The sequence below is a fragment of the Saimiri boliviensis genome, chromosome 4 (assembly GCF_048565385.1).
Source record: "Saimiri boliviensis isolate mSaiBol1 chromosome 4, mSaiBol1.pri, whole genome shotgun sequence".
NCBI classification, from domain to species: Eukaryota; Metazoa; Chordata; class Mammalia; order Primates; family Cebidae; genus Saimiri; species Saimiri boliviensis.
Window position 1 is genome coordinate 85,327,829 of NC_133452.1, and position 16,439 is coordinate 85,344,267.

The following is a 16,439-nucleotide window of genomic DNA, read 5'->3' on the forward strand; positions in this document are numbered from 1 at the left end:
ACCTTGGAAAAATAACCTATGAAGTTTTATTGTAATTTTATATTTAGTCTGAGACTTTACTATCTCAGTGTTGTATTTTGTGGTACAATAAATTGAAATGTAGGTTTATTACTGTGAAAATATTTTGGTAGAATTTAACAGGTTAAGCTTCTGAAAAAAAGTGTAATCTAGTAACAAATATGGAATGCTTGCACTTAGGTTGCAGACAGAAGAGTTATTAGCACTACCAATGCTGAAAGACAAGCAGTTACACCCCCAGGACTACAGGAGGCAATCAATGACCTGGTGAAGAAGTACAAGCTTTCCCGAGCTTTTGTCCGGCCCTCTGGTACAGAAGATGTCGTCCGAGTATATGCAGAAGCAGACTCACAAGTAAGCTAGGATAGTTCTATTGAAAAAGGGCCTAATATTAGGTGATGGGGAGGCAAACTATTTTAATAGTGTTTAGAATCTCACTATGATGATTAAGGCTTTATTTTGTTGAGCCTTTTAGGTTCACATTAAGACTACAAAATTATTTTCAGTAAATATATAGTTGAACAAAATTAGACCCACTTAGTTTATTTCCCCAAATATTTTTGACTTATTCTAGACTTCCTGAAAGTGTCATATTTTTAACTGGCAGGAATAACAGTTGCTTTATAAGGTAGATGATCCTTTTCTCTACTTGTAAAAATATAATCTTGTGACGTTATGAAAACAACCAACTTTGTAGTTCATTTTTAAGTCAACTGATAGCATTCTGGATTCTTGATTTGTTTTACAAAATATTTCCTTTAAGTGAACAGCCTTACTCTGCCTGTTTTCCTGATAGCGGTCAAGACTTGTTGTCTGGATTTTTATTATTTGCCCATTTCACATACTCTTTAAAGTGTGTGCAAAGCTAGGGCAGAGTACAGTGAGTGCACTGAATAGGGACTCACAAGGAGACATTTCCAAGTAATTTATACACGACCGGGCAGCTTTATTTTTCACTTTTTATTTTATTTATTTTACTTTAGGTGTATGCTATATCCAGCATTTCTCCCCATGTTATCCCTCTCCACCCTCCCCTACCGCCCGCCAACTGCCCCCAGTGTGTGATGCTCCTCTCCCTGAGTCCACATGTTCTCATTGTTCAACACCCACCTGTGAGTGAGAACATGTTGTGTTTGGTTTCCTGTTCTTGTGTCAGTTTGCTGAGAATGATGGCTTCTGGATTCATCCATGTCCCTACAAAGGATATAAACTCATCCTTTTTTATGCTGCATAGTATTCCATGGTGTATATGTACCACATTTTCCTTGTCTAATCTATCATCCATGGGCATTCGGGTTGGTTCCAGGTCTTTCCTATTGTACACAGGGCTGCAGTGAACATACGTGTACATGTGTCTTTATAGTAGAATGATTTATAGTTCTTTGGGTATATACCCAGTAATGGGATTGCTGGGTCAAATGGAATTTGTTTCTAGGTCCTTGAGAATTCGCTACACTGTCTTCCAAAATGGTTGAACTAATTTGCACTCCCACCAACTGTGTAGGAGTGTTCCTATTTCTCCACATCCTCTCCAGCATCTGTTGTCTCTAGATTTTTTCATGATTGCCATTCCAACTGGCATGAGATGGTATCTCAATGTAGTTTTGATTTGCATTTTTCTAATAATCAGTGATGATAAGCATTTTTTCATATGTTTGTTGGCCTCATATGTCTTCTTTTGAAAAGTGTCTGTTGATATCCTTTGCCCACTTTTGAATTGTTTTTTTTCTTGTATGTCTGTTTTAGTTCTTTGTAGATTGCAAAATTTTTTTCCCCTTGGTTGCCAGTTCGCTCTAATGATGGTTTCTTTTGCTGTACAGAAGCTCTGAATTTTAATTAGATCCCGTTTGTCTATCTTGGCTTGTTGCCATTGCTTTTGGTATTTTAGTCATCAAGTCCTTGCCTGTGCCTATGTCCTGAATGGTTTTGCCTAGGTTTTTTCTTCTAGTGTTTTTATGGTGTTAGGTCTTATGTTTAAGTCTTTAATCCATCTGGAGTTACTTTTAGTGTAAGGTGTCAGGAAGGGGTCCAGTTTCTGCTTTCTGCACATGGCTAGCCAGTTTTCCCAACACCATTTATTAAACATGGAGTCCTTTCCACATTGTTTGCTTTTGTCAGGTTTGTCAAAGATCAGATGGTTGTAGATGTGGGGTGTGGCTTCTGGGGCCTCTGTTCTGTTCCATTAGTCTGTATCTCTGTTTGGGTACTAGTACCATGTTCTTTTGATTACTGTAGTTTTGTAGTCAGGCAGTGTGATGCGTCAGGCTTTATTCTTTTTGCTTAGGATTATCTTGGCTATGCGGGCTCTTTTTGTTCCATATGAAGTTTAAAGTGGTTTTTTCCAGTTCTGTGAAGAAGGTCATTGGTAGCTTGATGGAGATAGCATTGAATCTATAAATTACGTTGGGCAGTCTGGCCATTGTCATAATGTCGATTCTTCTGAGCATGGAATGTTTTTCCATCTGTTTGTGTCCTCTCTGATTTTCTTGAGCAGTGGTTTGTAGTTCTCCTTGAAGAGGTCCTTTACATCCTTTGTTAGTTGTATTCCTAGGTATTTTATTCTCTTTGTAGCAATTGTGAATGGCAGTTCATTCTTGATTTGGCTCTCTGTCTGTTATTGGTATATACGAATGCTTGGATTTCTGCACATTGATTTTGTATCCTGAGACTTTGCTGAAGTTGCTTACCAGTTTGAAAAGATTCTGGGCCGAGACGATGGGGTCTTCTAGATACACAATCATGTCATCTCTGAATAGAGACAGTTTGACTTCCTCCTTTCCTATTTGAATACCCTTTCTTTTTCTTGCCTGATTGCTCTGGTTAGAACTTCCAATACTATATTGAATAGGAGTGGTGAGAGAGGGCCTCCTTGTCTTGTGCCTGATTTCAAAGGGAATTCTTCCAGCTTTTGGCCATTCAGTATGATATTGGCTGTAGGTTTGTCATAAATGGCTTTTGTCATTTTATGATACGTTCTGTCAATACCTAGTTTATTGAGAGTTTTAACATGAAGGGCTGTTGAATTTTATCGAAGGCCTTCTCGGCATCTATTGAGATAATCATGTGATTTTTGTCTTTGGTTCTGTTTATGTGATGGATTACGTTTATGGATTTGCATATGTTGAACCAGCCTTGCATCCCCGGGATATCAAGCCTACTTGATCATGATAGATAAGCTTTTTGATGTGCTGTTGCAATCAGTTTGCCAGTATTTATTGAAGATTTCAGTTCATCGATGTTCATCATGGATATTGGCCCGAAGTTTTCTTTTTTAGTTGAATCTCTGCCTGGTTTTGGTATCAGGATGATGTTGGTCTCAAAAATGAGTTAGGGAGGATTCCCTCCTTTTGTATTGTTTGATACAGTTTTAGAAGGAATAGAACCAGCTCCTTTTTGTACATCTGGTAAAATTCGGCTGTGAACCCATCTGGCCCTGGCAGCTTTCTTAAAGAAGCTTAAGCCATTTCAGAGTCGAATGAATATTCATGATGGATGAGGATAATGGTAACTGAGGCAGTAATAGTTACTGTTAGGCCAACTGTGGACTAAGGTATTATTGAATTTTTCAGTTTTGGAATGATAGCTATTTTTATAATATGAATTAAAAACTTACCTCATTTGGAAGAATTTGGCCTGTTTTCCATTTTTTTTAAAGGACTTGGAATTTGTTACTGAAAGATGAAAAAAGACTTTCATTAGAATTTGTTAGTGAAAGAAAATCAAGAATCACCCCCTCTCCCTCAGAGGTCCAAGTAACATGGTCTTGCACGTTAGACATATGCTATGTCTTTCTCATCTAATCTCTTTTAATGTAATTTGCAGGAAAGTGCAGATCACCTTGCACATGAAGTGAGCTTGGCAGTATTTCAGCTGGCTGGAGGAATTGGAGAAAGACCCCAACCAGGTTTCTGAAGATGATTTTCATAATCCTGAGAAACTGGATGTTTAAAAAGTCTTTACAAAGCAGTCAATAATAATGGCAATACCAAGAGATTTATCATAATGTTTACAATGCACCCCTACTGGATTGTCTCTAGGTCTGATTGTTATTCTTAAAACACTACCAGAATAATTCTTTATAAATAGGTAAGCCTTATACTTATTAAAGAAACATACCTCTCATTTGATTCTCACTAATGTAAAATATTGGGTTTTAAGTATACAATTCAATCACTAACCATACAGTTTTATGTGGGAAACAACTCACCCAGGCTACTGGAAAATTAAATCTTGTTATGAACTCTTTGTGCATCTTTGCCATTGCCATCATATGAGCAAGATGATGTTTTACAGCATTCCCCATTGCTGGTACAAATGGAGAGGGAGGAGAAGACTTATAACCAGTTTTTCCATTGCAGAGTCTTAAGAAAGATTATTAGATGACTTACCTGTATGACTAATGCCATTAGGTGTGAATAGGAAGGGGGTTGTCCATTCCCCCTACATACTGAGGTGGAGGTGCTCATGCAATACTTAGAAGGATGCATGGTCCAGCCTTCAGTTATTCGTCACTGCTCTTGGTGAAGGTATGTGGGAGAAAAACTAATTGTGATACATTTCCCAGCCTCTGATGGAGAAGGGACACCACTCTGATATCAGAACACAGTTAATAAGGGAAAGAAAGAGAAAAATCCCCAACCAATCTTATATTAAACCAAGCCTGAAACCAATGGAAAAAAATGTGTAGTGTATATTTTGCAGGTTTAAGACAACTCAAGACAATAAAAACAATGGACTTTACATGTATATATAGCTCTCTTAGGCACCATAATTAATATGAGCCAATATTTAAACTTATATTTAAACTTGATTCAGGCCACGCTCAGACATTTGCTCTTATTTACAAATATTTAAATTAAATACAACCTGAAATGTGTTTTGTTACATACAAAAAAAAAAAAAAAGGAAAAACTATACAACTCAGAGCAGTGTGTTTGTTTTAAATAATTACATTTACATGTAAGCTAAATGGAACCACCAGTGCTGCTCAAGTTTTTATCATCCCTTCCAGAAAATCTTTTTCTACCATCTCTTCTATTTTTTGCCTGGCTTTGCTGGAACATGGTTTGTGGTTCTCCAGTTTCATGTCCTTATTAGGGAAGGCATTTGAGTAGAGGATGGGACTTCCTGCGTGTCCTCCACATCGGCTTGTGACTTTGCTGTTGAAGACTTGACTGAGCACATTGAAGAATGGCAGAAGCTGCTCCATGCTGCGCACGGTGCAGATGGTGAGCAGCAAGTGCCCTGGCTCCCAACCCAACGTCCTCCCTGAGTTGTCGTCTTCTGGATTTTTCTGCAGAAAACAAAAAGTGAATTGGTATTAACAATGTCATGTGTTAGAAAAATTAAAAAGATACAAGCATTGGCAGTTGGTCAAGGAATGAACACAAATGACATTAAGTTTCTACTCCTGACCTGATCAGAACGCTTGCTGCTTCTGAGACCTTTTAGTGCCATATATTAGTTTTATATGGAGCAGTCTAACATTGTAGTAATGGTTCCCAACTAGAATGGACAGATAAGCTTAGTTAACAGGAATAGCTTTGAACAGGACTAGAGTCAAACAAAAAAGTTTTATGTTGTGCTTTGTATTTACTCAAAAAGCTCGCAGGTTTCTGAACTCTCACTAATTTTTGTAACCACAGACTAGGTCACAATGTGACTATAGATAAAAGGAACGAAGAGCTTTATACATCCCCTTTTATTATAATTAGTTAATTCCCATTTATCCAAATGGCCTAAATTTGCTTTTATGGTAGCAGTGTCCAGAGTGAATAATTACTGTCAGTACTGCAACACAGAGAAAGGAAGGGATCCCTTAGGAGAGACACTTGCTTTTTCCTTCTGGGTTGTGCTCAACAACACAGGGAGGAAAGCTGGACCTGGAGTCAAAGGAATTCGGTTAGTGTACTGACTCTGCCATACTTGTGACATCCTTGATACACAAAGGTTCCTCACTTATAAAATGGGGCACTGTATGAGAAGGTATATGAAAACTCTGTCAACTAAATATAAACAAATAATTTGTGTATTAAGAGGCTAGTTTAAGAAGCCACCTGAATTACACAAACACAGCCACAAACATCATTCTGTCTAGAGAAAGATAAGAGACAACTGAGGTTGGTTGAACTTAGGCAGAATCACAGATATAATACCACACTAAGGATAATGAAAATAAGCAGTGAACTAGACAGAAGGAAGAAATCATGAAGACTTAGGAAGCAGAATTATTATCTGTCATATTAACAAATGGAGTTTGCCTTCTAAGATCAGATGTTGCTGAGAAACTCATTGTTTACCTAATAATTTATCATCACTAGTTTGCTAGTGGGTAAAGCAGATGCAAAATCCAGCTTATTTTCTTCTGTGCTCTCAAGCTTGTTGCTTAAAGTAAAATCCCGAAAAAGGAAAATACTAGGTTGGTGCCCATGTAAAACTGCGGTTTTTGCATTGTTGAAATTTGCTGTTTTATATTGGAGTATGTTCTTAAGTACATGTTATGTTATACATCATTTTAAGCGCATTTCTCAGTTTTTTATGCTAATGACTTACTGCTCTTTATATTCAGACTATAGAAATGATGTTAGACAAAAATCAAATTTGAGTCATTTTCTTAAGAGTTCAAAATTGGTCATAGTGCAGCAGAGACAATATGCAACATCAACAATGCATTTGGCCTAGGACCTGCTAACAAACATACAGTTCTGACACAATGTAGTGATGGTTCAAGAAGTTTTGCAAAGGAGACTAGAGCCTTGAAGATGAGGAGCGCAGTGGCCATCCATTAGCAATTGACAATGATCAACTAAGAACAATCATCAAAGCTGATCATCTTACAACTACAAGAGAGTTGTCCAAGAACTCAACATTGACCATTTTATGGTCGTTCAGCATTTGAAGCAAATTGGAAAGGTGAAAAAGCTCAGTAAGTGGGTGCCTCATGAGCTGAGTGAAAAATAAAAAATCATTTTGAAGTGTCATCCTCTCTATTCTGTGCAACAATACATTATTTCTTGACTGGACTGTGACCTGCAACAAAAGGTCGATTTTATACCACTGACTGACCAGCTCAGTGGTTGGACTGAGAAGCTCTAAAGCACTTCTCAAAGCTGAACTTGCACTAAAAAATGGTCACGGTCATTGTTTGGTCGTCTGCTCTCCACTACAGCTTCCTGAATCCAAGTCAAACCATCACATCTGATAAGTATGCTCAGCAAATCAGTAAGATGCAACAAAAACTGCAATGCCTGCAGCCAGCACTGGCCAACAGAAATTCCTTTGCATGACAGTGCTGGAGCACATATCACACAACCAATACTTCAAAAGTTGAACTAATTGGGCTATGAAGTTTTGCCTCATCTGCCGTATTCACCTGACCTTTTGCCAAACAACTACCACTTCTTCAGGCATCTCAACAGCTTTCTGCAGGGAAAATGCTTCCCTAACTAGGAGGATGCAGTAAATGCATTCTAAGAATTCGTCAAATTTGGAATCATGGACTTTTATGCTATAGAAACAAACTTACTTCTCGTTGGCAAAAATGTGTTGATTGTAATGGTTCCTATTTTCATTAATAAAGATTTGTTTGAACCCAGTTATACTGATTTAAAATTCAAGGTCCCAAACCGCAGTTACTTCTGGACCAAACTAAAGATTTACGTTAAAATGGAAGAATCCAGGAGTGAACCAAGAAAAGATCACCTGCTTTATCTGTCTCTGGTCAAAAACCATAAAACTCAATTGCTATCACTTAAGTTTGCTGCTTAGTAATTATTTAACTTCCATTCTAGATTATAGGATATACGAAACTATCTTTCTTTCTTAACTGACACTGGCACCAATGAGAGTCCTGTGACTTTCACATTTCTACTATTACTCAAGTACTGGTACCATACTGCCTCTAATCCCCTAAATCAAACTGCAATTCAACAATAGTGTACAAAGATAATTTTATCCTGAAGGAAAATGAATAATAACCTTACACCTTCTATATGGAGAACTATGGGGAAACCTTTTGTTTATATTCTTATCAAGATGAGCCTTTAACAGAAGGACTTTTATTAAGCTCTTGACAAGAATAATACACTTGATTCAGAGCTTCTGATGCTCTTAATCAGAACTGTGTCTATCATTTCAGTATTTAAAGTCAAACATTTCCATACAAATGATTTCTCCTTGGACTTCACCAATCTACACTTGAAAAAAGACTTCCTTCCTGTTTACCTCTTGTATTTGTTGACATTCAGACCTGAGTTTGTGTCTAGATATTTGGCAGCTTTTACTGCCATATCACAAGCATGAAACAGCCACCCTCACCTGATTCTTGGCCATCTCCAATCCCTCCAAAACCACTGTCTTAAAGTCCTCCTCCTTGTCCTGTGGAAGGAAAGAGGAGAAACAGCCTTTGTTCCAGTGAAAAGTATGCTTGGCCATGAAGACCTTGTTTAAAGTGATTTGGATGAGCAGATGCCTTTCAGTCAAAATAGTTTTCTTACTCTGTGGGACAAATTTTGGGCAAAAGACTGTCATATTTATTATTTAGATAAAGGAGGGGGGGTCTTATAAAAATTCTCATTACTAATGAAAGGCAGGCATAACAAAGGACATGTGGCTAGGGTCATATTTGCTTCTAGATCTGTCATGATTACTTGCCCAAACTCTGAGATGTCAAAGTGAAAGTACCAAAGTCCTATCGTAAACTCAGGACCCAGCTTTCATCCTCAGCTCTGTCCTTTTATCAATCCCCTACAGAAGCAACTGGGAATTTAAATCAAGCTTCTCATGTAAGTTTCTTCCAGCAAAACCTCTTTAATCATTTTCTTCCATTCCGTATCTATAGTTAATGGAATTCAGTTTTAAGAGCTGCTGCCTGATTACGACTCCAGAAGACTGGAAAATATCTGAGCACTCAAAAGCACACACTGCAAACTAGAGCTCACCAAACAACCAAAATCACTCCTAAATTGTACAATTTGTTTTTGAAATTTGTTGAATGCAAAAGAAAATTTGACAAAAGGTTAGTAACAAAGACCCAGTAGCGAGCATACCAGTGTCACTGCTGGTAGGTTCTTGGGCAAAGATTTGTAATAAATTAGCATGATTAGGGAAGATAAAAAGTATGTAAGACACAATATAAATACATTTTACAAGTTATATTTTCCTACACCTTTTAGTGCTATATGTTTTAAGTAAATTCCTACTTTTCACCTTATATAATTTCTCTAAGAAGATGCTTTACATTAATGAGTCGCAGAGCCAGTTTAATTTCGAGCAATGTTTTAAAAACTGCAGGTTGGGGGTGTCTTCAGATCTGTAATCAGCATAATCACTGAACTACAAAAAGCAAAATACCTCATATGTTAAGGGCAAGAATGGTTTTGTGAAACTTTAGAATTGGTTATATAACTGTATTGGATCAGGATAAGGAATGCATTTCTTAATGTCAGAAAGTGAAGAACACTTGGAAAATCAATTTTTAGCATATACATTTTATTTCATATAAACAGAATGAATGCTAATGATTATTTCCTTTGTTTTGACTGACGTCTAGCTCATTCAATTTTAATGAAATTTGACTGAATTTTTACAAATTTAAAATGTATAATTTTCTCACCCATTGATTAGTTCTGTTGAAACAACTGACAGGTTCTAAAAATCCCTTTTGTATTGCATTTTTCTCAAGCTATATTTTCCTGTTTCTCATCATGGTGTTAAGATGAACGCTACAAATATAGTACATTCTCAAGTTTTTGACATGAACACTGTTCAGGATTACAGTCTTAAGTAATCATGTGTATGGTTCCAAAGTTATTTTCTTTTTCTAGAAGAAAATATTTTAAGGTAGATGTTATTAATGTAGAAAAGACTTCCTTTTTCTCTTTAAAAAAATGATAACCACATATTCCTTTAAAATACGTATGATGTTTTCTAATGTCCAGAAATGAGTCTTATGGACATTAATTCACAAAACGGGGGACTTGTTTTCAAAATAGCTGAACTTGATAATGTTCTCAGTTTCCCATGAAGTATTTAATAAATACTTCACTAATGCAACATGTAGTAATGTAAAACAACCACAAAAAAATGCAATACCTTTGCTCTTTTCCGAAGAAGTTTTGCTAGTCGTACCACGTAAGGTTTAAATTCTCGTTGATGTATACCCTGCCTTCTGACTTCCAAACCTGAATCATCTGAGGCTTCTGGAATAAAGGCCCATCGGTACCTATGGATAGAATAATGACATCAGCATCACTAAGACAGACTTTATGCCATCTAAGATAAGGCCACATAATGTAGTAGAAAGATCATGACCCCACTGCTTATAAAAATCCAAATGCCAGTTGTGCCACTTTTAGCCTTGTCACTTTGGGTATGTTTCTTAACGTCTCTGAGCCTTCATCAGTAAGTTAAGGTATTATTAACTACCTCATAGGGTTGTAAGGAATAAAGGATATGAAAACTTGTAAAGTACTCTCATCATGACTTTTTTCATGAGCACAAATCAAGTACTCAAATGTTTTTCTCATTAGCTAATAGGCAAAAAGTCCTTAAAAGGAAATTTTTTTCATATAGCTTATTATTTCTTTGTACTGTAACATAAGTCTAACAAAGACTTGATTTTTCAACATATAATTGACCAAATGTTCCCTAGCTGCACAGTAAAGGAGTAAAAAATTGAATGAATTTAAGAAAACTTCAAGTAGGACTTTTTTTACATTTGTATTTTTGTCTTTCATAACTAAATAATATCTGACCATGGGAAAAATTCAAACAGTATAAGAGGGCATACCAAAGAAAGGTAGTCTCCCTCCTCACACAGGATCCATCAATGTCAGCTTCCTATGCCCTTCCAGAGAGTTCATGCCCACATAACCAACCCTCTCCTTTAAAAAAAAAAACCATGATTGCTGCCTGTTTTAATCATACATGTAGGATATTTTTGATGTAATTTATTTGATATCTTGGAGGTAATTCTGCATCATATAAACTTCATTCTTTTTAACAGCAACATAGTCGTACACACCACAGCCAATCTCCTACATTGTCCAGTCTCTTGCGCTTAGAAAAGTGCCACAATGGATACCCTTATATAATGCTTATTTTTATGCATATCTGAGAGTATAGAGGCAGGATAAATCCTTGGATGTAGCAAAATTATAGGCTTAAAGAAAATATCTATTTTAAATTTTGGTAAATAGAACCTCTGAACAATGTTGGCCAATATCTGTATACTTCCAACAAGAGTAAGAATGCTTCTATTACTAAATGTTAAGATGAAAGCCATTTTCAGATCTTTACCATTCTGATGGTTATCTGTAATTTTAATTGGAAACTCAGGAGAGCAATTGAGCAGCTTTTCCTATGTTTAGAAACCATCCTATAAATTATTAACTGTGTTGCTCATTGGCCCATTTTTCTACCAAGTTATTTTCATGAAGCATTTTAGACCTGTGTCATATACATTAAAAATACCTTTTGCCAATTCATTGCTATCTTTCAAACTTTACAGTACTGTTTAGTTACATGGCTACTTTTAAACTTATGTATAGTAAACTTATCAAATATTTTGAACTTTCCAAATATGGATCATGCTAAGATACTACTCTTTCAAGATAATTAAAACCTTCACATTTTCTACTTCATAGGTTTTTATTTTTAGAAAGACAAAAGTTTTTAATAAACTAGTTAATAGAATGGCATGTTTCCTTCCTTTTTGTAGTAACATGTTGACAAGAGGATAAACTCATTTTGGTTCTTGTCAAGAAAGGTAAAAAGTCAGTATCATGAGCATACTATGTAATGTCCCTCAAAAAGCACTACAGAGTAGTTTCTATCACTTTTGTGAAGCTAAGTATTATCTTGGTTAATATTGGCCATTTTCCTACAATTCTGTTTAATATTCTTTTCTGGACTTCCTTAGGAGTAACATCTGTGTAACAGATACCAACCAATGAAATTCATCAAAACATAGATAAATACGGTTTTCAAGTAGAAGAGAAAAATTAAAGGAAATAGACTAACTCTAAAAGTAATTTCTAGTTCTTACCATTAAGTGTAATGAAAAGTAAGCTTGTGAAAATAAAGCATGTCCAAATAAAAAAGAGAAAAAGCTCTAGTACTCTCTTCATCCTATTATTTCCATTCCAGAAAAAAAGACACAATATAATAAATCATATTAATACATATTTGATCTTGTGGATAAATTCTCATATTACCTTAGCTACATTTTGACAAGACAATCTTATACAGCTTGCCTGTTATTTTTTAAATTTATATATGAAAAACCATAAAATATTTTTGCCACTTACGAACCAAGGCATTGTGAGATATTATCAACTTTTCCTCTGTTTCTTTCAGTTCAATTCATTATCATCTAAGATAAAACTGCCTCCTTCGTTCTAGTCTTGCCCATCTCCAGTCCATTCTCCACACTACATAGGCAAAATAAGCATTCTAAAATTCAAGCCTAACAAAATCACTTCCTTCCTTAGCTGTCCAAATTCTCTAACCCAGCTAAGAAGGTCTTACATGGTTTAGTTCCTTTCCAGTTTTGTCTCAACATTCTGCTCAAGCAATACTGATCTCTCCACACTTCACTTATCATGTCTGCTCCTGCTTGTCTTCACAGGTGTGCCTCCTCCCATTGTCAATCTTTACCACCTGAGGTTAAGACTCCCCGCAGGGCCTGCTCTGACCCTAAGAGCTAGTAGGGGTCTCTGCTATGTGGCCTCACTGTGTCTTGTACGTGAGCTGCCATAGTATCTATCATGTGTTGAATGGTCTGTCTCTTTCCCTGGACTTGAAGCATGTGTGTTATGTACCCTATTGTCTTACAACTGGAGGGTATTCAATCTTTTGTCCCAATAGCCTGTTAATGTATCCACATCAACCATTTACTTTCAATAACTGTGCTGTGCCAAAAGAATTACATTTTATTAAAAATTATGAATATTTCAACTTACACAAAAAACTTTTTAATTAGTCATAGATGTCAGTGACCAAAGCAAATGCACTTTAAAAAATACACATTTAATATCCTTGATTTTACTTACATCTGAAACTGAGGAAGGTTTTCAGAGGGCAATGCGAGAGCCAAATCCAAAAATTTGCAAGCAGACAGATAGAGGTTTAACCACCGCTGGCTGTTATATGAAGTAGAGAAGCCATTACCTCCTGTATATGTTGTCTCCAGACCAGCTACAGAGGGGCCTGAAGTCCTGTAAGCAGGAGACAGTGCTGTCAGCAGCTGGACCCATTTACTCAGGAATTCCTGGAAAGATCTAAAAGTGCCAGCTAATATTTTTCATAATCATCCTGAGTTAAATGTGCCAGTAATTGCTAAGCAAGGTCATAAGGAAATGTCACCGTTTTCAAGTCAAAAATTTACTTTTCTTCTTGAAGAATGTAAAAGCAGTACATAAACTGGGCGCAGTGACTTAGGCCTGTAATTCCAGCATTCTGGGATGCCAAGGAGGCAGATAGTTTGAGCCCAGGAGTTTGAGACCAGCCAGGGCAACATGATGAAACCCTGTCTCTATAAAAAATAAAATAAAAATTAGCCAGGCATGGTGGCACACACCTGTGGTCTCACCTGCTCAGGAGGCTGAGGTGGGGGGAATCACCTGAGCCTGGGAGGTTGCGGCTGCAGTGAGCCATGATCACACCACCGCATTCCAGCCTGGGTGACAGAGTGAGACCCTGTCTCCAAAAAAAAAAAAAAAAAAAGGTAGTACATAACTTGTATACTTGTATTACATTCAAGAAATATAAAAATATAAACTGTAAAAGCAAGAAACTTCTTTACTACTCAGTTTCTTTCTGCAAAGATAAGACTGTTCTCTATAATAATAAACATAGTTATTAGTACAGGAGAGCCTTTTTATAAATCTGCTGAAAAATAAAATGTATTCAACTTGGTCTTGAACTTTGCAATTTATAAATTTGTGTAAAAATTTGTATAAAAAATTATATTTAGTAATATATTAATAAACTGCCTCTACTAAAAAGAATAAAATTAAAGTATATTAAATTGGGACCATCTGTAAGATCTGCACATATGGATAGCCTGGTTTCAGGTTACCTACCGTAACAGGGTTTGCTGTATGTTGCAATGTTTCAGAGACCAGATCTGACTTACCCAAACCAATCTAGCTCATGTAGCTGAAACAATACTGTACTGCTTTAAACTAAATTTGTGTCTAGGGGCCCGAGGCAATGAATGCTGATGGCGTAATTCAATCTAAAGTGCTTAAGGAATAAGTAAAACTACATTATATCCAAATGGGATCAACTAGATAACAGACTAAGCATTCAGAAAAATACTATCTATATTCTCCTAGATGCTGAGTAACATTCTTAATTTCAGGATATTAAATAATGGACAAAAATATACTTAAATTACATATTACCGTGAAATATCTTCATCAGCAGTGAGTTCCTGCTCCATCAGTAAAAATACCTGTACCTGAAAATGGTGAAATAAATGTTAAATGTTTATTTAAACTGGATATTTAATCCTTTCAAGTTATCTTTAAGTTATATTTTCATTAACACAAAAGCAGATTTTAGCATACACTTTCAGAATCTTTTAAATTATACTTAGTTTCTGAAAGTAAAACTGCAAGTTTAGCCACATAGAGCCCTGCTAATCATTTGGTGGAATCCAGTGAGATGAAGGCAAGCTTTGGTTTTTAGTGATGATGGAACAGTTAAAATTATTAAAAAAGTAAAAAGAAAAGAAATATTGAAGCAAATATATTTGTAGGAAAAGTGTAAAGCTAGATTTTCAGATAAATAGATTCCTTTTCCTGTCTTTACTCATTCCTCTTTCCTAACTCCTCAAATCATTCTGATGAGAATGAGGATGACTGGGTATGGTTTGAAGAGGGGAACAGAATGGTGTAGGTGGGACTTGGGAAGGTTTTACTGTCTGGTAGTTTACAAAATCTTTGTGAAAGTCTCTGAAGCAAGTTTAACTGGTGCTGCACTTCAAGAGTGAATATATGTCAGAGCAGTTAAATCCAGCTCAGCCATCTCTATCACTAGAGGTACTGCTATGACTATTGTAAATGGCTCCAGCTGCAGGACTGCAGGCCATGACAGAGTTAAAAATGTAGTGTAGTACAGACTAAACGATAAACCAGATCCAAGAAAGTAATCATTCATAAGGAGCTGGCCATCCACCTACATTGCATATTTGTAAATTTCAACTGTATGAAAATGGAATCTGACTTGTTTTACTATTTTCAACTATAAAAAGTATATGTAACTGATTTAACTGCAGTTCATTTCTCTCCCAAGATTCGTTTTTATCTAGTAAACACATGGAAACAAATCAATGTTTTATCATTTAGATTTATAATCTGACTGAATTAAAATTAACTCACAAGTTCTGTAATCATGGTAGGCCAGAGTGAGGTAAGATGCTGGGGAGACATTCTTAAAAGTAACACTCTGAAAAACAGGAACACTTGAGAATGGAGAGTTGGCACCTGAGGCAAACGGAGACTCTCAACCAATCTCTCTGAAAGACATGCAGAGCATTTTCAATAACTAAATAATCTTTATCACATAAAACTTTCTATATCATCTGATCCAGTACTCTCAAACTATCTGTAGTGAAAGATAAACATTAAAAAAATTCCAAACTGTTGTATTTTCATAAAATAATGAATTATAAGAAAACTCCAATTAAAGATACACAAAATACAAATGTCATTTTCTTATTAAGCAGATTCTGTCAAATAGCAGAAGTTTAAAATGTTTACTCTAAATTTCTGTACTTAATGGATGGGGTAACAGACTCGTTACTGGTCCATGGACCATACTTCGAGTAGCAATGATCTAGTCAACTTAAAAAAATCATAGGGACAAAAAGTGTACATGCTATAAATCTGAAATTAAGCATAAAAGGTTAGGAAACAAGGAATCATTTGTCTTCTGGGAGAAAAGAAAATTCTCCCTAGAGAGATGACAACTATCATGTTCCCATGTCAGCTACTGAGGCTGGAGACTTTAGAGTACACTGACTTGAGCAGCAAATAATTCTGCTCTGGATAAGTCCTCTTTGTGGAGCTGTTTGGTGGTACAGGGTGAGGATGTGTGTACTGATATCCTTCTGCACACAGAAGTTCACCAAACCCATTTGATGAAGGTTATCAAAAATGTTACATAATCCCCCATGCAGTCCCCAAATCACAGATCCCCGGATATTACTTCTAGCCACAATCTCCTGGCTTTGCCTTATATTTTGGTCTTCTCAGAATATACAAACTCTTGTCCACAAGGAAAACATGCTAACATGCTCAACCGCAAAATCACCTTATACCTCATCCTCAAACATGAATTCCTAAGAAATTTGACCTAAACAATAAAATAGAGACCACATTTAGGCACATCTTACAACTCAGTGATGATTTCTT

The 16,439-nt window shown here is 36.1% G+C and overlaps 2 protein-coding genes across 22 annotated transcripts in view; one reads left to right on the forward strand and one right to left on the reverse strand.

Moving 5' to 3' along the window:
- Positions 1-7,612, forward strand: part of PGM3 (phosphoglucomutase 3) — a 29,948-nt gene extending 22,336 nt beyond the window's left edge. For 2 of the 3 annotated variants that reach the window (XM_003922975.4, XM_010333835.3), the window contains 2 exons: positions 199-372; positions 3,841-4,929. In XM_003922975.4, the coding sequence (XP_003923024.2) occupies positions 199-372; positions 3,841-3,930 (264 nt within the window). In that variant the 3' untranslated portion in view covers positions 3,931-4,929. Of the gene's footprint in view, positions 1-198; positions 373-3,840; positions 4,930-6,636 lie in introns of those variants that run through there. The other variant, XM_039466358.2, reaches the window with a different exon arrangement.
- The window catches only part of DOP1A (DOP1 leucine zipper like protein A), a 98,709-nt gene continuing 86,958 nt past the window's right edge, over positions 4,689-16,439 (reverse strand). For 12 of the 19 annotated variants that reach the window (XM_074397751.1, XM_074397753.1, XM_074397747.1 and 9 more), the window contains 6 exons: positions 15,405-15,541; positions 14,427-14,482; positions 13,071-13,235; positions 10,111-10,240; positions 8,335-8,394; positions 4,689-5,311 (listed from right to left, as the gene is read on the reverse strand). In XM_074397751.1, the coding sequence (XP_074253852.1) occupies positions 5,006-5,311; positions 8,335-8,394; positions 10,111-10,240; positions 13,071-13,235; positions 14,427-14,482; positions 15,405-15,541 (854 nt within the window). In that variant the 3' untranslated portion in view covers positions 4,689-5,005. The other 7 variants (XM_074397766.1, XM_074397759.1, XM_074397757.1 and 4 more) reach the window with 3 other exon arrangements.